This window comes from Eschrichtius robustus, chromosome 2 (assembly GCF_028021215.1).
Source record: "Eschrichtius robustus isolate mEscRob2 chromosome 2, mEscRob2.pri, whole genome shotgun sequence".
NCBI lineage: Eukaryota > Metazoa > Chordata > Mammalia > Artiodactyla > Eschrichtiidae > Eschrichtius > Eschrichtius robustus.
Genome location: NC_090825.1, coordinates 170914513 through 170940981, shown reverse-complemented (window position 1 = coordinate 170940981; position 26469 = coordinate 170914513). Strand labels below are relative to the sequence as shown.

The 26469-nt window shown below is 40.3% G+C and overlaps 1 protein-coding gene across 1 annotated transcript in view; it reads left to right on the top strand.

Annotated features, from left to right (window-relative positions):
* The window catches only part of ADGRE3 (adhesion G protein-coupled receptor E3), a 32770-nt gene extending 6765 nt beyond the window's left edge, over nucleotides 1–26005 (top strand). The window contains exons 3-15 of the mRNA XM_068534978.1: nucleotides 495–650; nucleotides 4034–4071; nucleotides 8336–8519; nucleotides 11262–11378; nucleotides 12855–13039; nucleotides 14940–15107; nucleotides 16208–16405; nucleotides 16695–16930; nucleotides 17427–17493; nucleotides 17714–17805; nucleotides 19612–19780; nucleotides 23592–23687; nucleotides 25855–26005. Of these exons, the coding sequence (XP_068391079.1) occupies nucleotides 495–650; nucleotides 4034–4071; nucleotides 8336–8519; nucleotides 11262–11378; nucleotides 12855–13039; nucleotides 14940–15107; nucleotides 16208–16405; nucleotides 16695–16930; nucleotides 17427–17493; nucleotides 17714–17805; nucleotides 19612–19780; nucleotides 23592–23687; nucleotides 25855–25863 (1715 nt within the window). The 3' untranslated portion in view covers nucleotides 25864–26005. The remainder of the gene's footprint in view (nucleotides 1–494; nucleotides 651–4033; nucleotides 4072–8335; nucleotides 8520–11261; nucleotides 11379–12854; nucleotides 13040–14939; nucleotides 15108–16207; nucleotides 16406–16694; nucleotides 16931–17426; nucleotides 17494–17713; nucleotides 17806–19611; nucleotides 19781–23591; nucleotides 23688–25854) is intronic.
* Nucleotides 26006–26469: the final 464 nt, after the last annotated feature.

The following is a 26469-nucleotide window of genomic DNA, read 5'->3' as shown; positions in this document are numbered from 1 at the left end:
AATGGAAGTACTGGAGAGTTTACATCCCCTGGGAACATTCCTCCACCAATAAATGATAAGATTTTGTGGCTAAATACCCCAGCTCCCTCACCCCTCAGGTAGGCTTACCTGAAGTGCATGCTCTACACTGCCTCTCAGAGGTTCCCAGAGGAATTGAGCCTCAGTTGCCCACAGTAGAAATTTCCTGGATAATACCCCCTTCATTTTCTGCCTTCCTTTCCCTGTTTCATTTCACCATTTCCGTTGCAGTGTTTTCTGGGACCATCTCCCAAATAAGGTACTTGAACTTGAATCCTTGTCTCAATGTCTGCTTCTTGGAGAACCCAACCAAAATCAACGAAGAAAGGAAAGAACAAAGACAACTATTACCTTAACTGAGTTGTTTTGGAAAGCCAGGATAGACCCTGGTGGAAAGGATATAGCTTCTGGCACATATTTAGATGTTCAATAAATCTTTGTCAAATGAATGACCAAATTTCTCCTTTGTGTTCCAAATATTGATGAATGTAAACCACGCATTAGTATATATTGTGGTGTGAATGCTAAATGTCAGAATACGAAAGGAAGTTTCTACTGTCGCTGTAACGCTGGATATAAACTCCTCTCTGGGAAAGCACAATTCAGTAATTCCAGCGAGAACACTTGTCAGAGTAAGAAAATTCTTGTCTTCTTGTCTCCTTTTCTAATTTTTAATTGAGTCTAACACCAGAAAATATATACTTGTGGTGGGGCCAGGACACGTCTATTTTCTGGAGGGAAACAGGTAATGGAAAGAGGAAGGGGAAAGGAAAGAAGGAAGTTTAGAGAAATAATGGGATTAAGAAGCCAAGTGAGGGTGTTCCCTGGCGGTCCAATGGTTAGGACTGGGCACTTTCACTACCATGTCCCCGGGTTCAATCCCTGGTCGGGGAACTAAATCCCACAAGCAGTGCAGTGCAGTGCAGCAAAAACAAAAAAAGGAGAAGAAGAAGGCAAGTTGGAAATGGAGGTGACAGGGTTGTGACTGAGACAAGATTCTTTGAATTGCAAAGTAAAGAAACCCACTCAGTCTAATTTAAGCAGAAAAGATGAGTTTATGATAAAGATGCGTGGAAACGTCTTGGAACTCAAGGGCAAGAATACAGCTGGGATTCTGGAATGAACTGAAGCTGGGGACCAAACACTGTCAGGGCACCCCAGTCTCTCATACTCTGGGTCTGCTCCTTTCTTCTCTTTCATTGCAAACTGCCTTTTCCGACTCCTAGTCCACAGGACAGGAAATATGGCCACCAACAGCTCCAAATCTTACCATTGTTATTGATCCAACCACCCAAAGAAGGATCAATTGATTCTCTCTTGGACATAATTGCATATTACTTGGAAATGTACAAAGTGGCCCAATTTGAGTCATATGCCCACCCTCAGATCTGTGACCTTGGATAAACATGATCACTGTCATAGAAATCATATAGATGGAGAAGATCTATACATAAGAAACATGGGACTTGGCAGACTGTCCATGAGGTATTGACTACAGTTGAAATCATAAGAGAGAGAGTCTTTAAAGCTAAATTCTAGGAAACTGATTTGTGGAGAAACAATAATACTGATAGATAATATTTATTTTATTTGTACTATGTGCCAAGTACAACATTAAGTGCTTTACATTCATTATTTCATTTATTACATGAGGTAAGCACTGTTATTACAGATAAAGAAACTGAAGCACCCAAAAGTTAAGTAACTTGTTCAAGGTCTGCCAACTAATAGGATGATTTTTAACTTAGGTCAGCCTATACTGAGAGTCCACACTCAGCCACTTGCTACACTGCAACATGGGTCTCAGGGAAGCCATAAAAGGGACAAAGCATGCTTTTTTGGTGCAATAATAATAATAATAGTAGTAATAATCAGTTATTCCTCTTTATCAGTCAAGATCGAGCCTGGAAAACAGAAACACACTAGGTCTTTTAAACATAAGTAATTTCATATAGAGAATTGGTGCTGGTGAAGGAAGAGCTGAGAAGTCAAAAGGACAGTGAAGCAACCCAGGGATTAGCAATAGCAGAAATCTGTAGCCATCCTACACCTAGGGGGACAGAAGAGGAAGTGGTATTACCAGGACCCAAAAGCTGGGTCCATCTGATGAGAGCTGGAAATTTAGAAGATATACAGCCCTCAGAGGGCTATTGCAAGGATTAAATGAGATAGTACCATTTAAAGCATTTAGTGCAGTACCTATAAGTATTTGCTAATATTGCTAGCTTTTCATCTGATTCTCAGGAAAACCAAACTAGGTTAACACCCCTGCTCCAGATAGAAAGGTCTGGGAAAGTTCAGGTTGCTCTTTAATATCAAGACTATGGGGCTTCCCTGGTGGCGCAGTGGTTGAGAATCTGCCTACCAATGCAGGGGACACGGGTTTGAGCCCTGGTCTGGGAAGATCCCACATGCCACGGAGCAACTAGGCCCGTGAGCCACAATTACTGAGCCTGCACGTCTGGAGCCTGTGCTCCTCAGCAACAGAGGCCGCGATAGTGAGAGGCCCGCGCACCGCGATGAAGAGTGGCCCCCACTTGCCACAACTAGAGAAAGCCCTCGCACAGAAACGAAGACCCAACACAGCCATAAATAAATAAATAAATAAATAAATAAATAAATAAATAAATAAATAAATAAATAAATAAAAAGACTTTCTCTCTAAAAAAAAAAAAAAAAGGAGTATGTTGTCCACCAATGGGAGGTGCTCCTGCAAGATTCAAGCCCAGGTTACCCTATTTCCCCAAGTCTCAAGCTGGAGCCCACACCAGGGTCTTGGAGCTGCATGTGCTCCAAATGTGAGACTGAGGTCCAGGTGGGGAAGGTGACAGAAATGAGCACGGGGTGTGTAGGAAGGGGTTGCTGTGCCGTAAGTCCACCACTAACTTAGACAATCAATAAATAGTTGTTAAATGAATTAATGAGTAAATGAATGAAAGAATATGATTGAACCCAAAGTGAATTAGTGTTTTACTAGGCAGCAGGCACCTCTGTTGACAACGTATAAACAGGCTGAGATTTTGCCTGGGTTATGATGTTAATCTGTTAAACTCACCTTATCTTACAAGAAAGAGAAATGCCTTAGTTATTTTCCTAATTTTAAGACATTTTCTAATTTTAAGAGCTCTTTTATATGGATTGAGTCCACCCAGGGTTCGTTATCGCCAAGGTTGGTAGGTCCAAGAAAGCCCTCACAAAAAAAGTATGCCGCTTTCTGCCAAAAGCATGTTTTTCTACAATGAATGTGGTTTCCAATAACAAACATTTTCAGACTCAGGCTGTAAGTAAAAGTTCTTGAACTCTTAAGACAAAGCCTTCAATGTACAGGAAAACTCTTTGCTCTTTTTAGCAAATAGACTCAGCTGAAAACCAAGACACAGAATAAGTATAGATTTAACCTCAGTATGATGGTAACAGATATGTAAGATCATAAACTGACATTCTAGTCTCAGTTATAATTCCCAGCCAGGATGAATTTTAAAACCTGAAGCACCTAATTTTCTGTTTCCTCAGCCATTTCAGTTATAATGTTCAGCCAGGTCTGAATGAAAGAATTTGGAGCTTACAATTTTCCACTTCCTCTATGCCAAGGTATCTCTACCACAGCAGTATTGACATTTGGGGCCCCCTAATTCTTTGCGGTCAGAAACCATTCTGTGCATTGTAGGGCGTTGAGCAGCAGCCCAAGCCTCGACCCACTAGATGCCAGTAGCATTCCCCACCCCAAGTCATGAGTGACCACCAAGAATATCTCCAGCCATTGCCAGTGTCCCCTGGAGGCAAAATCACTCTAAGTTGAAAAACACTGTTCTATGCCACAACAGGGATTTGGACTCTGATCCCCCAAAAGAGCAAGGTCTTGGAGCTGCAATGTCTTGGACCTTGTTTCCTTGTCAGGAAACATAAAGTGTATGAGTTCAGACCTTCTAGATGCAAAGTTACCCACCTTACCTGCCAACCTCTCCACACTTTTACTTTCAATTCCTACAATAACATCCTCTGTTGTCTTTTTCAGAAACCACCCCCTCAGAGACAACCAATAGCACAAAAGAGGTGAGTGGAAGCTGAATCCTGGAACCTAGCCGGGTAACAAATATTTACAAATCTCAAAGCTAGCAAATGGAGGTGAATACTATATATTATATGTGTGCTGTATGTCATATACCATACATATGATAATACAGAATATATGATATATATTAAGACAACATATTTTGATATAGGTTAATTATAATATGTGTTAATTATATTATTATGTTATCTAATATGTATTATATATAACTATGATATATACATGTATATCACTACGTTTATTGCTACATATCTCACTATAGAGATAGATAGATACAGTGTGTATGTATATAAGGGTGTGTGTGTATGTATATATAGGTATGTGTGTGTCTGCCCCCTAAAGAGAAGATCTATCTCAAACCAAGAAAGACAGACTAAGCGAGACGGTATTAGGATATGCTGAGCTGTTGTAACAAAGAGACCCAAATATCCAGTGGCTTTAAAACGATGGATCTTTATTACTTTCTGACTTATCAGTCCAGAGGCAAGGAATCCAGACTGGTGAAGGGATTCTGCTCCTTGAGGCCATTAAGTGTACCCATGATCTTTCCATACTGTTACTCCATCATCCCCTGGCACCTTGTCCTCAACTGCATAGCCAAAGCTGGGTTGCTGCAATGCTGCATTCGTACTGGTGGATAGAGGGAAGAGGGGGTCCAGGGCAAGTTCTCTGGAGTACAAGGTGAAGAGAGGAGAGTAGAGAGAGGGCCTCGCTCCTCATCTGCTCACTATATGATATGCTAATAATGTCCGGGTAACTTCCCTGAGACATGTCTTTTTTCTTTCTTTCTTTCTTTCTTTCTTTGGATGCGTTGGGTCTTCCTTGCTGCGCGCAGGCTTTCTCTAGTTGTGGCGAGCAGGGGCTGCTCTTGGTTGTGGTGCGCAGGCTTCTTATTGCAGGGGCTTCTCTTGCTGCAGAGCACAGGCTCTAGGCACGTGGGTTCAGTAGTTGTGGCTCATAGGCTCTAGAGTGCAGGCTCAGTAGTTGTGGCACGTGGGCTTAGTTGCTCCGCAGCATGTGGGATCTTCCCAGACCAGGGCTCCGACCCATGTCCCCTGCATTGGCAGGCAGAGTCTTAACCACTGCGCCACCAAGGAAGTCCCTAGAGACATGTCTTAAGGTGACAACCCAGAAGTCGCATATCTGACTCTGAATTTTAACAAAGAGAACGACCCATGTGTCTGAGAATCTATAGTCTAGCAGAATGGACTTGTCCCTTATTTGCCCTACTCCCCACCCTCACCCTGCTCTACTCCAGAGAAACTGTTCATGCCTTGCCCTCCCAAGCTCCAGGCCTCCAAGTACATGCTGTTCTCTCAACCTGAAACTCCTTTTCCTAGTTCCTCACCTGGCTGGCTCCTCCCACTCTTCCTTACTCAAGACTCAATTCAGGGGACTTCGCTGGTGGTGCGGTGGTTAAGAATCCACCTGCCAATGCAGGGGACACAGGTTCGAGCCCTGGTCTGGGAACTAAGATCCCACACGCCTCGAGGCAACTAAGCCCGTGCACCACATCTACTGAGCCTGTGCTCTAGAGCCCGTGCACCACAACTACTGAAGCCCGCGCACCTAGAGCCCGTGCTCTGCAACAAGAGAAGCCACCACAATGAGAAGCACGCGCACTGCAACGAAGAGTAACCCCCGTTCGCCACAACTAGGGAAACCCCGCACGCAGCAATGAAGACCCAACGCAGCCCAAAATTAATTAATTAATTTTTTTTTTTTAAAAAGACTCAATTCAGGTGTCGTGTCCTCCTGGATGACCTCCCTAAACTCCTCCATCTTAGTTAATATCCCCCCACTATGTTCTCACAGTAGGGGATGTGGGGTTTAGAAGTGTAGACAGAGGTTTGAATCCCAGCACCACAATGGCAAGTGACATGGGCAAAATGATGACCTCTCTGTATTAGGGTTCTCCAGAGAAACAGAACCAATAGGAGAAAAGATATAAAGAGATTTGTTATAAGGAATTGGCTGACAGGCCCCGAAATCTGCAGTCAACAAGCTGAAGACCCAGAAGAGTTGATTGTGTAGTTCCAGTTTGAATCCAGAGGTCTGAGACCCAGGAAGAGCCGATGTTTCAGTTTGAGTCTGAAGGAAAAAAACGATGTCCCAGCTCAAGGCTGGAACTGTCAGGGAGGCAGGAGGAAAGTCCCTTCCTCAGAGTTCTTATTCTAGTCAGGCCTCCAACTGACTGGATGATCCCCAGCCACATCAGGAAGGACAATCTGCTTTACTTCATCTCTCCATTCAGATGTTAATTTCATCCAGAAACACCCTCACAGACACACCCAGAATGACGCTTGACCAATATCTGTGTAACCCATTACCCAGTTAAGTTGAAACATAAAATTAACCATCACGCTCTTCAAGATCAATTTACTCATCTGTAAGACGGGGGTGGTAATGGCACCCTTGGATAGATGAGCAGGTTAGATGAGATAATATATGTGTAGTATTTAGCACAGTGCCTGATCCAGAATACATGTTCCATCTATGTTATCCATCGTTATCTCCATCAGACTGATAACATTCACATGGTGTGCTGTCACCCTCTAGACAGTGAGCTTCTTGAGGGCAGGAATCAGACCAAGCCCACATTGGGAGTTCAGCAACTGTTCATTGAAGTAATGAACAAATAATCATGTTATCAACAGGAGCATTTCATTATAAAATGTCATTGCCAGGTTCCTCAAAAAATTAAACATAGAATTACCAGGTGACACGGCAACTCCACTCCTAGGAATATACCCAAGAGAACTGAAAGCAGGGACCCAAACATATACCCGGACAAAAGTATACTTCAAAAAGATACATACACCCCTATTTCATAGCAGCACTATTCACAATAGCCAAGATATGGAAACAACCTAAATGTCCATTGACAGATGAATGGATAAAGAAGATGTGGTATATATATATACAATGGAATACTACTCAGTCATAAAAAGAATGAAATAATGCCATTTGCAGCAACATGCGTGGACCTAGAGATTATCATACTAAGTGAAGTCAGTCAGAAAGAGAAAGACACATACCATATGATATCACTTGCTTGTAGAATCTAAAGTATGACACAAATGAACTTACTTACAAAACAGAAACAGACTCACAGACATAGAGAACAGACTTTTGATTGCCAAAGAGGGGGGAGGGCAGTAAGGGAGGTATGGAAGGAGAGTTTGGGATTAGCAGATGCAGACTATTATATATATTGTAGAATGGATAAACAACAAGGTCCTACTTTATAGCACAGGGAACTATAGTCAGTATCCTGTGATAAACCATAATGGAAAGGAATATGAAAAAGAATGTATATAAAACTAAATCACTTTGCTGTACAGCAGAAATTAACACATTGTAAATCAACTATACTTCAATAAAATAAATTTTAAAACGAAGAAAGCAGGGACCCAAATAGATACTTGCACACCTATGTTCTTAGCAGCACTATTCACAATAGCCAAAAGGCAGAAATGGCCCAAATGTCCATCAACAGATGAATGGATGAATAAAATGTGGTATATCCATACAGTGGAATATTATTCAGCCATAAAAAAATGAAGTTCTGATTCCCACTACGACATGGATGACCTTAAAAACATTATGTTTAGTGAAAGAAGTCAGACACAAAAGATCACATAGTGTATGATTCCATTTGTATGAAATGTCCAGAATAGGCAAATCCATGGAAACAGAAAGCAGATTTGTGCTTTCCAGAGGCTTGGGGAAGGGAGAATGGGGAATAACTCTTTAATGGGTTTTATTTGGAGATGATGGAAATGTTTTAGAACTACATAGAGGTGATGATTCCACAACATCATGAATGTACTAAATTGTCACTAACTTGATCCCCTGGGGATCAAAGTCGCCCCCAGTTAAGAACCACTGGTCTATTTCTAGAAACCTTACCACTTCCTTGTTGGTAAAAGATGTTCATAATAACTAACACTTATATGGTGTTTACTAGGCACAGACACTGTTCTAAAAACGTAGCATCTCTTCACTTATTTAATCTTCCCCAAAACTCTATGGGGTCTTAGTTCTGTCCTCATTCTAAACAGGGTACCTGAGGCACAGAGCGATTGAGTGACTTTCCCAAGGTTGCTCAGCAGGTGAATGGTGGGGTCAGGATTTAAACTAGTTGTCTGGCTCCAGCACCTGCTTTTTTGTGTTTTCTTCTGACCCTCTGGACGTGGGACCTATCAGATTGGATTTTTTTTTTAATTCTTTATCTCTTCAAAGCTGCAACAGGTTGTTGAGAATATCGAGTCACTTCTCACCAATAAGACTGTATGGGGAATGGAAGAGGGGAGAAACATCACAGCCACGTTCACATCTATTCTCCAGAAAATTGAATCGGTTGTTCTAGAAACTGCCTTGAAAACCCCAGACCAAAAACTCCAGAAAGTCCAAAACCGTGCTGTGGGTAAGAAGACAATAAGGCATGATATACACAGGGTATGGTTACTAACTGGGGTCTGGATTGAGCAATTAGAAAAGTAAATAAGTACTGTATGAGTCCATTAATATAAAATTCTAGAAAATGCAAACTAATCCATAGTGACAGGGAGGAGAGGGCAGGTGAAGGGAGGAAAAAAAGGACATGAGAAAAATTTGGAGAAATTGTTGGGAGTGATAGAAATGCTCTCTACTTTGATTGTGGTGGTGGTTTTACAGATGTATACACTCAGTGAAACTCATCCAGTTGTACACTTTAATACATGCAATTTTTTGTACATCAATTACACCTCCATAGAGCTGTTTTTAAAAATTGCCAGTGGGGGAATTCCCTGGTGGTCCAGTGGTTAGTACTCGGTGCTTTCACTGCCAGGACCCGGGTGGATCTGGAAACTAATATCCCACAAGCCGCCCGGCGTGGCCAAAAATTTTTTTTAATAAAAATAATTTTTAAAAATTAAAAAAAATTTTTAAATAAATAAAAATTGTCAGTGGTTTCTAATCCTGAGTCTGGGATTCTGGCTTGAAGTTAGGTTTTTGGTTTTTTTTCAACCAGTGCTTACTGGTTACAGCACACATCACAGTGATGCTACTTAAACCATCCCAGAAGGAACATCTTACTACATATTTTTTAAATAAAAATACTTTTATTAGGGAATTCTCTGGTGGTCCAGTGGTTAGGACTCGGCACTTTCACTGCCGGGACCCGAGTTCGGGGAACTAAGATCCCGCAAGCCACGCGGCGCAGCCAAAAAAAAAAAAAATACTTTTATTATACTAGTCATACATGTTCATTACATATCTATGTGATGAGATGATATGTCAATTAGCTTGACCTTGGTAATCGTTTCACTATGTATATGTGTGTGTCAAGTCTTCATACTGTACACCGTAAATATATACAATTTTTGTTTTTGAAAATAAAAATAAATAAGATACCATAACAAAGCCAAGTATTAAATTTTTTAAAAATTAGGAAAAAACATGTACACAAAACTAAATTGAACCCACAACCCAATCCTCCAATCTGATACCCATGTAGGTACATGTCTGATGAAGAGACACATGTTTGTTGTGTATGTTACAATTTACATACGGTTGCACAACCTGCTTTCTCACTCACTACATTACTAACATCTTTCCGTGTAAATCATATACATCATCATTACCTATGTTACTGTCTTCAATGGTTTATAGAGTTACATTGTATGTATAATTTATTTATACTATATATTTATTTATACTATAATTTATTTATTTCCCTATTCTGGTAAGTGCAGGTTGTTACCAAACAACCCTGTGACAAAGACCATTGAAAATTTATCTGTGTGTATTTGTTTGATGTTTTCTTAGGATCAATTCATAGAAGAGGAATTGTTAGGTCAAAAGGAAAAAAACATTTTATAGACTTTTGATATATATCACTATATTGGCCTCCAGAAATGCTGTTTGCGGTGCTTTTTATTCAGCTCAGAGATGTCAGTGTATTTGTGTATGCCTAACTAACAATTTTGTTTTACCAACTTGCATGATAAAGTACTTTATACTCTATAAAAATAGTAATCTTTTAAATTGTTTTAATAAAATAAAATTCAGTGCCTAACCTTCCTGGAAAACCAGAATCTGGACAATTTCATTCAAAATTAAACCAGATTACGAGTAACTCTCATCTTTCCTGATTTGGCCAGTTCCTAATTGTTTAATCGATGACCAGTACCCTTACCTCAGGGGCTTTTTAGTCTCCTCATCTATAAAACAAGATAATAATGCTGCATATAATACACTTACAACTAGGGCTGGTAATTGCTATAATTTTCATTATTCTACTTTCCACTCTTTAGTATTATAAAGTTCCATTTAAATAGTATCATTTTTTATATTCCAATCTACTTTATAATAGTATCATTCTTTAAGTGCTATTTTGTTACTTGCTTTTTTTTAACTTTTTTAAACATAAACAAAAGGAGACATAATTAGCCTACTGCACTCAACATCCAGATTGAATAATTTCCAACTCATGACCAGTCTCAGACTGTCTGATTTTTAAGATAAATATTTTCATGAACTTATTTCCTGCTCTTTTTTTTTTTTTTTCCTTTTGGCCATGCCATGTGACTTGCAGGATCTTAGTTCCCCCCCCACCAGGGATCAAACCCGTGCCCCCTGCAGTGGAAGCGTGGAGTCCTAACCACTGGGCCACCAGGGAATTCCCTTATTTCCTGCTTTTCTGTGACTTCATTTTTATTTGAAGCATGGTTCCCCATTAAAGAGATAAGCCATAAATTATTTAATCAATTCCTTCTTAAACGTTTAGGTCACTTCCCATTTTTCACCATTATCATCTTTGCTGCTGTGAAATTAGCTACATCTTTCTTGTAGCTAATTTTGCCCTCTTATCCATGACTGATTTCCTAGAATAAATTCCTAGAAACAGAATTGTTGCTTCAAAGACAATATGCTCGAGAATATTATTTAAGAACTTGGTTTCAGGAGTTAAGAGTCCTACTTAAATTCTGAACTTCAGTTTCCTCATCTGAACAATGGTTCCTCATGGCGTTATATGATGCTGTTATAAGATGATGATGTATAAGGATCTTAGTCCAGTGCCTGGCACATCCTAGACATTCAGTAAATTTGAGCTGTTTGTGTAGCTATGCACATTTTTAAAACTTATAATAATGGTAAGCTTGCCCGTTGTTTTTCTTACCAGCTGTTGAAACTCGAGTTGTTACAGACAATTGCTCCAAGGCAGTCATCTTCAACTTGAACGCCCAAATGAACTCCATGGATATCCATTGCAGTGACGTCATCCAGGGAAACACACAAGGTACAGGTGGTAGCTGCATGCAGAATCCCTAAGACACGCAGAGCCGTGTCACTGTGTGAGTAGTAAGGAAAGGTCAACAATAGGCTCCTCCCTAATGGGTCTGTTACCCTAAAGCTGTGTCATTTGAGTCTTTTCCTTAAAAAAAAAAAAAAAAACTTCTTAAAGTAGAGGCTTTCTATTCTTCAGCATGAAAGGGACTTCTTTGCAGTTGAGGGGCTGCTCTACCTGGGTCTCAGTTTAGGTTCACTCAGAAGCAGTCCATGGACAAGTATAAGGAGTTCAATTGTAATGATTTTATTTGGGAGATGATCCCAGGAAGCATTAGTAGGTGTATCAGTCAGGGTTCTCCAGAGAAACAGAACCAGTTGTGGGGGGGGGGGGGGGTGTGTGTGAAGAGAGAGACAGAGAGAAACAGGGACAAAGAGAGATTTTAAGGAATTAGCTCCTGTGATTGTGGAGGGTAGCAAGTCTAAAACCTAGCCAGCAGGCTGAAGACCCAGGGAAGAGTTGTTGCAGCTTGAGTTGCTCCACAACAAGAGAAGCCACCGCAATGAGAAGCCCGCGCACCGCGCACCGCAACGAAGAGTAGCCCCCACTCACCAAAACTACAGAAAGCCCGCACGCAGCAACGAAGACCCAATGCAGACAAAAATAAAATAAATAAAATAATTTTTTAAAAAAAGAATACCCAATGTGGGATACCATTAATGTGAATTTTTAAACACAGAAAACAATACTGTATATTATAATGGAAACATGCTTATGTCGTAAAATTACAAATGTATTCACGGAAGGGCCACACTTCCACTTCAAGTCCGTGGTTATTTCTCGAGAAGGAAGAAAGAGAATGAAATAATAGTGGGATCTTTAGCCATACCTAAAACATTTTATTTCTTAAAAAATACATAATTCTGAAGCCAATACGACAAAACTATAATATATTTTAAATCTGAGTGTAAATGTCTGTTATGTCTTTTTTATAGTTTTCTAAGTGTTTGAAATATAAGCTGCACTTTTTTAGAAAATAAAGATGTTTTAAAAGAATTCATCATTTACCACATTCTTGGCACTGTGCTAGGAGCCCTGTGGTTTCCAAATGAAGTATCCGGTATTAGTTACTCAGTAAGTTTAGTGCCTGTTGGAAAAATGGGATTAATCCACAGGAAATAATTAATGAACAGATGAATTCTCTTTGGCACGGCAGGGACTGCACTTGAAATACGAATTTGGAGAAAGACACATCAAGCTGCCTGAGGAGCTAGGGAAGACTTCCCGAGCCAGAGGCTGGGTTGGAGCTGGGTCTTTGAGGAGGAGTTGTGAATATTTGGGTAGGAAGAGCAGGAGAGGAAAAGTAAACTTCCTAGGCACAGCTGAGCACAGGTGTGGCAATCATGGGAGTCTGGCAGGTATGGAGTGGGAAAGGGCAACAGAAGGAATGGTGGCACTTTTTAAGACTCCATTATTCTGTTTCCTCAGGTCCCAGTGTAGTTGCCTTTGTTTCATACTCTTCTCTTGGAAACATCATAAATGCAAAATTTTTTGAAGAGGCGAATGAGACAGATCAAGTTAACCTGAACTCCCAGGTAGTGAGTGCTGCTATTGGACCCAAAAGGAACACACCTCTCTCCCAGGCTGTGAGTCTAAGTTTTCAGCACGTGAAGGTGGGTCAAAGCCGCAATTTGTGCTTGCTTAGGTTTCATGGATGTTAGACCAAACAATTTTCAAATACTCCCAAGTCAATGATTCTGGACCTGCACTGTGCAATATCATAGCCAGGAGACAACTATAGTTATTGAGCATTTGAAATATGGTGAGTCTGAACTGAGATTTTGAAGACTTAGTATTTCCAGGTTTAGATTCAGTATTTCCAGACTTTGAAGACTTGGTAAGAAAAACAATGTGTTAAGCATCTCAATAATTTTACACTGATTACATGTATTGATTTATATTGACATATTAAAAGATATTATTTTGAATATAGTGCTTTAAATAACATATTTTATTAAAATTAATTTGACCTGTTTCTTTTCCTTTTTTAATGTGGTAGTAGAAATTTTCAAATTACATAAGTGACTCACATGATATTTCTCTTGGGCAGCAAGCATCATTCTAGTTCGTGGAATTTTTTTAATTGCAGGTACCTCCTACATCTGTGAAATTTGAACTGAGACATACTATCTGTTCTTGCACAAAAGCCTGGAATTAATTATTAAGACTACATAATTCAATCAGAAGAAAAACTTTTATATAATTCATTGCCTTTTCCCATTCTCTGCCCAAACTCTTAAAGGCAGGAGGGCTAATAGCCAGACATAGTCAACTGTTTAGAAAGTAAGAGTTGAAAGAAATCTTGCCGTTTTTTTGACAACATGGATGAACCTTGAAGGCATTATGACTAAGTGAAATAAGTCAGACAGAGAAAGACAAATACTGACTGATCTCATATATATGTGGAATCTGAAAAAACAAACTCATAGAAACAAAGGACAGATTGGTGGTTGCCAGCGACAGAAGGTGGGGGAAAGAGGTAATCGTGATCAAATGTTACAAACTTCCAGTTATAAGACGAATAAGTTCTGGGGATCTAATGGAGAGAATAGTGACTCTAGTTAACTCTAGTTAACAATACTGTATGGTATATTTGAAAGTTGCTAAGAGAGTAGCTTCTAAAAGTTTTCACCACAAAATAAAAATTGTAAATACGTGAAGTGATGGATGTTAACTAACCTTGTTGTAATAATCACTTGGCAATATATACATATATCGAATCATTACATCATACACCTTAAACTTACACAATGTTATATGTCAATTAAATCTAAATAAGCCTGGAAAAAAATAAATCAAATTTTTTTTAATTTTTAAGAAAATAAGAATTAAGTGGGGGAAGGTGAGGAAAGGTAGGTTTTCTCCATCTGATGCATAAAATCTAGGAATGGAATTTTTCATGTATGGCATGGAGCAACGGAAGTGAAGCAAGGTATCTGGGGATGGTCTGGTGGATTATCAAAGGAGATACAGCCCCCAAATAGGAGAGCATCCAACTCACATCCTTGGCCAGATCAAGTGATGCTACGGACATCTTTGGGACAAAAAAAAAAGAGATTGAAAACTAACTTTACTCTCTCCTGGTGATGTTTCTTCCCTACACTACCCCTGTCATTGTACGAGCAATTATTGTGTGGTAAGCGGTCAGGGCAGAATTGATGTGAAGAGATGAGGGAAATTTGGCTTAGAGAGTATTTGGGAGAAAAATTTAAGTGAGCCTTATACTCTATTTTTATTTGACTCCCATGTTGGAGGATAAAGTCCTGAAACCAATGACATCTTGTAAAATTCTGGCTCCCAGAGAGAGGTGGGCTCATTTTCTGTTATGCGGAATCCCAATAGAGCTGGGACTACGCGGACAGGTTCCTGGTGGTCATCGTCTTCACTTAAAATAGAAATCACCTGATCTCTCCTAACCCATGGTGTCACCTCTTTGCACCCCACCAGCATAGACTGACACTCTGAGAGCCGTCCCTCCCAAGGAAGGACATGATGAACCTGTTCTATTTTCAGGTAAAGCCCAGTATCAAAAAGGTCTTCTGCGTCTACTGGAAAGGTACAAAGGAGGGCGGCCACTGGTCCATGGAGGGCTGTTTCCTGATACAAGCAAACAAGACTCACAGTATATGCAGTTGTACTCACCTGTCCAGTTTCGCCGTCCTCATGGCCTTCCACAGAGAGGTATGATGTAAACATTGAATTCCTCAAGCTAATCCTTTTTGAGGCCCTGCTTAGGTGGCCATAAATGCTATAAGGAAAATTTTTAAAGAGCGCGTGTCTGGAGTGATTGCAGAAGTGTGTTACTTTAGATAACATGGTTAGAGGAGAATTAACTATTCAAGCTGAAATCTGAATATTAAGTCAGTGGGGTTACAATGTGGATGAATCTCAAAAATACCATGCTGAGTGAAAGAAGTTAGACACAAAGGACCACATATTGTAGGATTCCAGTTATATGAAATGTCTAGAAAAGGCAAATCCATAGAGACAGAACAAATTGATGGTTTCTAGGGGCTGGGAGAAGGGGAGAATAGGGGGTAACTTCTTAATGGGCATGGGGTTTTATTTTGGGGTGATTAAAATGTTTTGGAACTAGAGAGAGGTGGTGGTTGCACAACACTGTGAATGTACTAAAAGTCACTAAATTGTACAGTGTAAAATGGTTAGTTTTATATTATTTGGATTTTACCTCAATGAAAAAAGGTTTCAGGGAAGAGCATCCCAAAAAGAGATACATGTATGTGTAAAGGTCCTGAGAGAGAACAAACTTGGTGTGTTCCAGAAATAAATGTGGTTGGAGCAGAGTGAATGAGAGGGAAGTGGAAAAGTTCAGGTTGGAGAAAAGGGCACAGGGAAAATGCATCAGACTTCAAATGCGGTCAGGAGTTTAGATTTCACTCCAATTACAATGGAAAGGCAATAGAGAATTTGCATCAGGGATACTGCATACTTATGTTATTAGAAGAAATCTCTGGCTCCTGGGTCAAGAATGGATGGTGGTGCAGCAGGAGTGGACTCGTAGAGATGTGATGGTGGTCAGGATTTGGGTGGCAGCAGCAAAGGTGGTGGGAGAAGGTCAGAGGGGACAAATATCCTAGACGAGGGGTCAGAGTACTGATGACAGAGGCTGGGTGACAGCACACAGGAAGTCCTGCATCCCTCCCCTCCTTGCAGAGATGAAGGTGATCTGTCTATGTTGGGATGCCACATTCCAAGGGGTGGGGGAGTATAATCCCAGAGCAGGAAAGCCTGACTGTGAGCTCCTCTCTGCTCACTCCCAGGAGGAGGATCCCGCACTAACTGTGCTCACCTACGTGGGGCTGAGCTTCTCTCTGCTGTGCCTCCTCCTGGCAGCCCTCACCTTCCTGCTGTGCAAAGCCATCCAGAACACCAGCACCTCGCTCCATCTGCAGCTCTCACTCTGCCTCTTCCTGGCCCACCTGCTCTTCCTAACAGCCGTTGATAGAACTGAGATCAAGGTACTTATGCTGTCCCAAAATACCCCTGCCCTGCCCCCAGTGTATGCTGATGAGTTCATGGAGCCATGCTGCATTGGACACCTTAATAAAATAGGCTTGGGCCCCAGAGGGAGGTTGGGGGAGAGGTGCCAAGGTGAGGTGTGCTGCCGTTGATTATCAACCACCTTTACCTTCAATGACCTTGGTCTAATACCAGGTGTTCTGAACTCAGTGTCAGTATAAAAGAGAGGTCCTGGGGCCATGCTCCACCCTGACAATCCCTCCTGGTGACACCTTCCTCCTTCCCCAGGTGCTGTGTGCCATCATTGCAGGTGCCTTACACTATCTCTACCTGGCCTCCTTCGTCTGGATGCTGCTGGAGGGGCTGCATCTCTTCCTCACTGCACGCAACCTGACGGTGGTCAACCACTCCAGTATCAACAGGTTCATGAAGAAGCTCATGTTCCCAGTGGGCTATGGAGTCCCGGCTGTGATCGTGGCCATTTCTGCAGCATCCAGGCCTCATCTTTATGGAACACCTGATTAGTGAGCTTGACTCTAACCTTGTGCCATGGACATATTTGAGGGCAGTGTTAATAGTGATGATTGGGATATTCACATCAAATGCACTCTACTTTCCCCTTGAGTATAAGGGCTCTAATCTCTTTCCCAGTGAGGCAGGGAAGAATGATGTAAAATGCTCTGGAAGGGGAGAATTTTGCAGTTAGGTTCCCAGCTTTATCTCTCCCATAATTTGTGACCTCAAGTCCTTAATTCTCAGTCCCCTCATTAGTGAAATGGGGATAATGGTCATCTCCATGGTCCCACCTTCAGAATACTAGTGTGAAAATTCAACAGGACTGTGCCTGTAAAATGTTTAATGTAGCAGTAACACATGGTAGTGAACAATTAAAGCCTTCATTGTCAGCTGACATTTTCAGGAGACATTGGAAAATTCTCTGTTAGGAAAAGGTGTCATTTCATATCCATTTCATGTGCTTTCTCTGATCTCTCTTTGTGTCCCTTTTCCCATTTTTCCCAGCTGCTGGCTCCACCTGGACCAGAAATTCATCTGGGCTTTCCTCGGCCCCGTCTGTGCCATTATCTGTGTGAGTGAATATGTGGCTCTGATGTTCCTGACCTAAGAAGAAGCACCAGACATGGGTGCAAGATAGCACAAGGGACATATATTTTCCCGGTTGTATGATTTGATTTTTCAACCTGCTACCAATTCAAACCCATGTGCAGGGAGGTAGGAGCTGTGTACAATTTACAGTGGACATAGTACATTTTAACTTGTATTCTACATGGTCTGTGTCATTCTTGCAGGTGAATTTTGTATTTTTTCTCTTGGTTCTTTGGATTTTGAAAAGAAAACTTTCCTCCCTCAACAGTGAAGTGTCAACCATCAAGAATATAAAGTAAGATGAAGCAAGTGGTATTTTCTAACCCCCTTTTCCTCTACTCACTTCCTACTGGTCCCTCCTACATATTGACACAGACATACACCCCACAACCAGGCTCTAAGGACTAGCAAGACCACTACCATCTTCCACTATCACAATTAATGAGAAGCTGTATTCACTAGAGTACAGGCTAAATTTCTGTGACCCAAAAAAGGGAGTGAAATAGAAGTTTATTTTATTCTCACGCCACAGACCAGAGGTAAATAGTCCAGGGCTAATGGGAAGCTCTGCTCCACAGAGTGATCCAAGGACTCACTTTCTTTCTATTGTGTTGCCCCACCATCCCCTAGGATGTTGTCTTTATCAGTATCCCATATGTGGGAAGGAGTTGACATGGAAGTTGCAAGTTCCACATTTGCTCATATCCCATTGGCTAGACCTTGGTCACATGGTGACACCTAGCTGCAAGGGAGGCTGGGAAATGAAGTCTCTAACTGGGTAGCCATGTGTCCTTGATAAATCTCAAAAAGCGAACAGATCTAACACTAAATGGAAGAAAAGGAGAATGGAAGAATACAGCTTTGGCCACACAGCACAAGAGGCAATAGGTTCAGGAAGGATTTAGGTTAAAATATATTTTGTATAATACTATTTCAAAAAATTGGAAACTATGAGTATTTCTTTTATTTTTCAGCATCCGTCTTAATTTGAACATGTAATTTGTTGAGGTTTTCATTGTAATCACAAAAATAACACATTTGTTATTTGTTTATTATTTGTCAAAAGTTTTCAAAATAGATAAAGTTAAAAGTGAAAGTTGCTTACTCCCTCTTTTCCTGCTACTTTTACCTCCCAGGGAATCCAGGGGTAACAAACTGCATGATATGATATGTCTGATATTTTCCCAGACCTTTTTCTGTGCATTTTCTGTAGAACAGACAGGCTCACATACAATAGTGCCACTACACAAATTGTTCCTCAACTAGCTTTTATCACTTATGTAATACGATATTTTAAAATTAGGAATATATAGATACAAAAGTAGGGTGACCTTACATCTCAGTTTGCCTGGGATGGTCCCAGTTTATGTTTGTTGATGCATTGTAATTATTAACAACACTCCTTTTTCATTGAAGCATAGTTGATTTACAACATTCTGTTAGTTTCAGGTGTACAAAAAAGTGATTCAGTTACACACATATATATGTATATTCTTTTTCAGATTCTTTTCCATTATAGGTTATTACAACATATTGAATATAGTTCCCCTGAATAGCACCACTTTTGATCTCAAAAGCCTCCCTGTTTGAATAACAAATTATGACCCCCTCCATCTATAAATGATATATAGAGAGAGAGATAAAGAGCTTTATCTTTGCAGTTTTAGAATGCTTTACATATGTATGGTACTAATTTTGTTCTATATACTGTCCTAAATACTTTACATATGTTAAGGTCTCATTTAATCTTTGCAGCAACCCTATGAAATAGGACTATTACAAAGATTAGGGAACTGAGTTACAGAAAAGTAGGGATTCCCTGGTGGTGCTGTGGTTAGGACTCAACGCTTTCACTCCCATGGCCCAGGTTCGATCCCTAGTCAGGGAAATAAGATCTCCCAAGCCACGTGGAGTGATTAAAAAAAAAAAAAAAAAAAAACGCCAGACAGTAACTTGCCCAAGGTCACACAGTTAATTAGTGCTGCCTTGGATTTAAACCCAGGCATTCTAGCTCCAGAGTCTTCACCATTAACAACAATGCCGTAGGAGTATTCATGTCCATCATTAGCTTTCTTACATTATTGATTACTACTCCCCTCAGGATGCTGACACTCAAAGCAACAGCTCAGCTCTTCATCCTGGGATGCTCATGGTGTCTGGGCTTCTTGCAGATGGGCCCAGCTGCCCATGTCATGGCCTACCTCTTCACCATCATCAACAGCCTTCAGGGCTTCTTCATTTTCCTGGTCTACTGCCTCCTCAGCCAGCAGGTAAACTGTGATCTCTTTCTTTATTGTTTTAAAGTTAAGAAAAATTTGGAGATATGTAGTTTAATGAACATTCAAATCCACGTTCTCTAAATTTTCATAGGCACTTGTGAGTAGTGTGTAAACACTCCCTATATTTTCTCTACTGTGAGATGCTATTGATTGTAACATCAATTGATTAATGGCTTTCAGAAAGTAAATAATTGCTACATCAAGGAAATACCATGTTTTTCTTCAACTTCCCCATGCGTAATAGTCATCTATTGCCGTGTAACAAACAACCTCAAAAATCTCAGTGGCTTAAACACAAATATTTACTTTTCTCATTCTGGAGTCTGCAGGTTGATTGGGGTTCAGCTGATCTTGGCTGGGCTCAGCTTGGCCTGGCTCCAGGATGCAGATCATGTTCAGGTCTGCTCTTTGTGACCCTGAGGCTTGGGAGAAAGGGGAGCATCTACCTAACATAATTTCTTCTTATAACAATGGCAAAATCACAAGAAGGCAAGCTCTACTGAGCAAGGCCGTTTCAAGGTGATTCTGCTTGCATCACCTCCACCAATATTTCATTGGCCAAATAAGATCCCATGTCCAAGCCCAAAGTCAATGGGAGAAAAACACTCCATTCACCACGAAGCTAAGACAGGGTGTAATACTACTACAGAGGAGTGAATAACTGAGATCAATAAAGCAATCTACCACACCCCTTAACATGAACTCTTAAACACATTTCCATGTGATGTATAGCCTCTCTACTAATGTTTTAATAGCTCTATAATGAAATTACATAATAATATAGTTTTTCTAACATTTGATCATAAACATTTTCAAATATACGAAAAAGTTGAAAGAATTATGTAGTGAACACGCACATACCAATCACCTAGATTCTGTAAGTAACGTTGTGCTATGTTTGCTTAATCACATATCTGTCCATATACCTACGCTTCTATTCATCTACCCATCCATCTACATGTACAGCCAAAGAAAACTGTAAGCAACTCTTCTCGGTGGATGTATGCACCTGAGTGAGCACAGTGCAAAAGACTTATTTGTACTCTTCCACCAGTTCATCTCAGTGCCTGAGGCAGCTCACAGTGTGAGCTTCCAGTTTTTCAAGATATATATTTTGTATTCAATATGACTACTAAACACAAGCCAATTCATGTGTCTGCAGCTGAACAAAAGAAACAGTGTGCGTCTGACACTTGGGAAATACTGGCTGCTTTGGGCTTGTTGAGATAAATCTCTAAGATGGTTCCTTACTAAGGGGTGCTCAGGGGTAATGTGAACTGCATGCTGGCTCTAGAATTGAACCCCAGGCAAGATGCTACCGTGCTGTATACTACCGAACCATGTTGACATACTTCTACTTAGATTTAGTTAAGTTATACTCATCTATAGAACAGGACACTATGCAACTATTAAATATAATGTAAAAGACTGAAACCCCAATGAAACTTGGATCCACATGGTCCAGGCCAGGAGGTGCAATGGCCAAATAAAGATATTCCAGCAGCCAGAAGAAATACAAAATCACCCAAGTTCTTTATTTGTACTTCTCAAATACCATGAAGAAGACACATAGTCCAGCTGAGCTTTGTTGAGCTCGGCCACTAAGATTTTGAGGTCGTTTGTTACTGCAGCAAAACATGTCCTGACTGATACTCTTTCTTTCCTGATACTCTTCTTCCTCTTCCTCCTCCTCCTCCTCCTCCTCTTCCTCCCTCCTTCTCCTCCTCTTCCTCTTCTCTCTCTCTCTCTCTCTCTCTCGCTCCTTCCTCTCTCCCTCTTTTCATCACTCTGCATCTACACGCCCAAAGAACCAAACTAGGAAAGGAAGAACAGCTCCTCTGAGGATAGGAGAGAGGAAGAAACTGAGCTGACAGAGCAGACACTCCCTAGAGAACAAAGGATGAGCTAGGCATAGACCATTCAAATGTTAATTTTTGTCTGGGCACAAGAATATTTTATGACTGGAAGGATATTCAAAATATATTAGTGAATATATGTGGAATCTAAAATATGATACAAACGAACTTATTTACAAAACTGAAACAGACTCACAGACATAGAAAACAAACATTTTTACCAAAAGGGAAAGGAGGGGGAGGGAGGGATAAGTTAGGAGTTTGGGATTAGCAGACACAAACTATCATATATAAAATATATAAACAATGAGGACCTACTGTATAGCACAGGGAACTATATTCAATATCTTGTAATAAACCATAATGGAAAAAATATGTAAAAGAATATATACATATGTATGTATAAATGAATCAATTTGCTATACACCAGAAACTAACACAACATTGTAAATCAAATATACATCAATAAAATAAATAATTTTAAAAAAAATTTTTAATATATTAGTGAAAGAACAGGTTTCAAAACATTGCTCCAGAAGGGTTCTATTTTGTTTATATAACGTATATAAATATTCATTGCTTATGCTATGTTATATATTTATTTATGTGTGGGTAATGGTGTATATGGAAAAACACCACTTATTCTCAAGCAATTTTGCCACCCCCAGGGGGGACATTTATCAATGTCTGGGGACACTTTTGATTGTCACAACTAAGGGAAAGGGTACTACTGACAACTAGTTGGTAGAGGCCAGAGATATTGCTAAACATCCTATGGTGCATAGGACAGTCCCCACTACAAAGGATGATCCAACTCAAAATGTCAGTAGTGCCAAAGTTGGAAACCTTGGTGTAGCAGATGTTGTTGATGGCTCTCTCATATCACTTTGGCATTATATTCTACATGCCCAGGGTTGCTTATTGTAAACACCTGTGACTCTGTGCCTGTGGGCTTCTTACTGCCCACAGGACATGCCTGCTTTACACACAGGGCAAGCTGGTGGTGCCAGAGAGTAATGGCCCTTTAGAGCAGCCGTCAACCAATGGCTGACGGGAGCTGGTAGATAGATGCCCCAGCTCCCTTGTCCCTGGGGTGGGATGACTCTGAGGTGTGTCCTCTGTTGTCTTCAGAGCCCCCGAGTGGCACTGAACCCCAGATGTCCACAGTGGGAAGGATTATGCATCCTTTACTAGCTGCCTTCCCTTCCCAATCTCACTTCCCCAGTGATCTACTGGTGTTTGCTGGGATCACCCCTCAAATGAACTCTTTGCACTTGAACCCTTGTCTCAGGGTCTGCCTCTGGGGGACCCCAAACCAAGACACATGGAAGGATACCACCAAAACATGATCAGTGATTTTTTGCTAGATTGAGGAACTATGTGTGACTTCTATTTTCTTCCTTTGCATATGCATATTTTGTTAATTTTCTACAACAAATGAAAAAATTATTGTGATAAAGTATATATAATAAAATTTATCATTTTAACCATGCTTAAGTGTACAGATCAGTGGCATTAAATACATTCACATTGTCATGCAACGATCACCACCATCCATTCTAGAACTTTTTGATCATCCCAAACTGTACCCCTTAAACAATAATGCCCCATTCTCCCCTGCCAAGCCCCTGGTAACCACTATTCTACTTTGTCTCAATTAATTTGACTATTATAAGGATCTCATTCATGTGGAATCATACAATATTTGTCCTTTTGTGTCTGGTTCATATATTTCACTCAGTGTAATGTCTTCAAGGTTCACCCATGTTATAACATGTGTCAGAATTTTATTCCTTTTTAAGGAATAAATAACATTCCACTGTATGCATATACCACATTTTGTAGGAAAAGTTTTTCATAATGTCTCTATCGTCTTTCTAACTCACTGACTTTTCTCTTCTCCATTGTTAACAAAAACAATCCTAGCATTTCCTTTGATGTTCCAGGTCCGAAAGTGGTTTGGCGAGATCATCAAATCTAAATCTGAGCCTGAGACTCATACACTTTCCAGCAGGTTTGGTCCTGACTCAAAACCCAGTGAGGTAAGAAGACTTGTGACTTATTCTAATGTTTTACCCCTTGACACCCTGAACTTCCTCTCCATGTCTTAGTACAAGCTCCCTTTCTTGCAGGGTATGGAGAAGAGTTCTTTTCCTGATGGCCTGGTTTGCATTCCTCATTCCCATCGTATTGTTTCTCAGTGACTCTTCCTTGCCCACTAACAGTGCCTAATCTGGCTGTTCTATATATTCCTGTCATTTAAAGTATGGGTAAAACATCACCAGCACCACTACCATCTAATGTAGAATCCTTTAGCGAGAGACTTACAATCATAGACATAGCAGAGCGGCCATCATCCCCTGAAATCTCACTGTCTAAAGAGAGGTGGACTTGAGCCCCATGGAGTTAGTGGATACCACAGAAAGGATCCAGGAGAGGAACCCCACCCCAGATGCTCCACATACCTATAGAGGAGGAGTGCATGTGATAGTGGGACCTTCCTGGGAGAGGAAATGGTCCTGTTAGAAAGGGAACCTCTCTGGAACTTGGTTGCTGGTTTTCGTCTGTTCTTCCATTGAGCTAACTCAGGACCAATGCACCAAGGAATAAGCTCCCAGTACTATCTGAGACTTCTCTCCACAGTTGTCCCCTAATTGCTCTTTTAGAAAAATGAGAGAATATACTTGTAAGAAACCGTGTCACTAGATGAGCCAGATGGGCTCCAAAGCTCAAAATCCATAAAAATTCTCCCAATCTCATTTGGTTTTAAGCCTTCCATGTACGTGCCTACCACATCTGCTAGCCAAAGAGCCTTAGAATATGTTGTTTTTAAGCTAAACAAAACTGAGAAATTTCTGATACATTGTCTTCTACATTTCTTGAGAAAATATGGGATTTTCTTCAGCCGTGGAAATATTGAGGTCACTGAAGAAACATCTATTCCTTATTGGAGGGAGGGAAAGGGAATTCATTCTAAATCTTTCCAAAAGAACCAAGAGGAAAATGGAACCAGCTAAAAAGTTTTAGGACAGTCAGGTCAGCTGATTGGAAATTTTTTTTATATATATTAAGCTTAATCATTCTCAATAAGAGTAAAATCGTGGTAGGTGCTAACCGTTGGCTGTGACCTTTGAAACGTTTCCCAGATAATCCAAAATAATAAAGCTGCCAGCACTCCAGCTACTGGTTTCCCACAATGAATAAGAAAGCTTTATTATTATTATTATTATTATTATTATTATTATTATTATTGCTTAACATTGTGGAAATTGAATGAGTATATCTTTTAAAAGGGAATTATATATCATATATTTACATATGATATATTATATATTTATAATATATTTTATATGTAGCTGCATTTAAGAAATACATTTGCTTTAATTAAAAGAATTTCTGAAGCTTTTATTTTTTTATGCACAGAGTATGAGTAAAAAGCTAACAAAACCCTCTGTCCTTTATGGACAACTTTGATCTTGGGTTAACTTTCTAGCTCTGTTCCCCAGACATTTGATAACATTGGAAGGTCAGCTGTATAAGCAGGGAATACTGTTTATGGGAAAAGTCATATGCTTGACTGGGCGGGAACTTCTGTGAATGAACCATAAATACCAGGAAAGAAGGCATAGCTTTGGACTTCCTGCATACAGTGACTCTTATAACTGAGTCAGAATTTCCTATCCTCATGGGCTGCTGTATGAGATATTTGTTCCTCTGTGGGGCCTGAGGCATCTAAACCAAGCTGGAGCTTGTAGGGGGCAAAGAGAGTATTTGTTGAGTTCTACAATGTGTAAGACACTATGGTAGGCAGTGGATGTACAAAAAGCAATAAGACCAACACAGCACCTGCCTTCAAGGAGCTTAGAGTCTAGCCTTTCTTTATGGACAAAACCCAACATCCAGGGGGCTGAAATTCTAGAGTAGGATACTATATCCAAACTTTTTTTCAAAAAAAGAATTCTTCAACCTGGATTTTTGAGAAGTCTTCCCACTGTAAGCTAAAGAAGGCCACACCTTTCCTAGGATTCCAAAATGCTAGGATATCATGCCATCATTGCCTGCTGGATGGATCTTTCTGGCTTTAACCCACTCCTGCTGTTTCTTTCTGCTTTGTTGTCATTCATTCGTTCATTCGTTTGTTTGTTTGTTTTATCTTTACATCTACCTTTAATCTAAACGTCTTGGATGGGGGGGGGGCATGTTTTCCAGGACAAGTGAAGAGAAAATACTAAAACTAGAACATTCAGCTCCTCATGGAAAGTCATACATGTGGATCTGGTTGGCATCATAAAGAATGAAGGTGGAGACAAGGAGAATCATTATACATGTCATTCCTGGAGAGGAAATGCTTAACCTTTACTTCCTGAAGTGTTTGTTCTGCATAATGGGCTCTCAATAAATGTGTATTCAATTGGATTTCTCTTCACTGATGTGTTCAATCAATGCTTGTTCCTGGATACGCAAATCATGACCATTGCAAATATTCCCCGGACTTTTTGTAAATGAAGAAGCCCTTTTCAAGGCCTTTTTTTCAGGTTCTTACTCTCTGTCCTCCTAAACTTGCTCTAAACTATGAGTTTCAACTAAATGAGTTTAAACTCATTTAGTCCCTCAAGCCATCAGCTTCTTCCAAACCATCATCTTTACCTCCTCTCTTATCCAGGCTAAATCTCATGATCAAGCATGTCAAACGATTCTCTCCCATGCTTTCAACACCATTGCTTCCTCATTCTGATTCTATACCTAGCTGGGAAAACCCAAATCCAGGACTGATCCAATCATGGCAGGCACTGTGGATTGTCTACTCAACAGCCATCACCACCA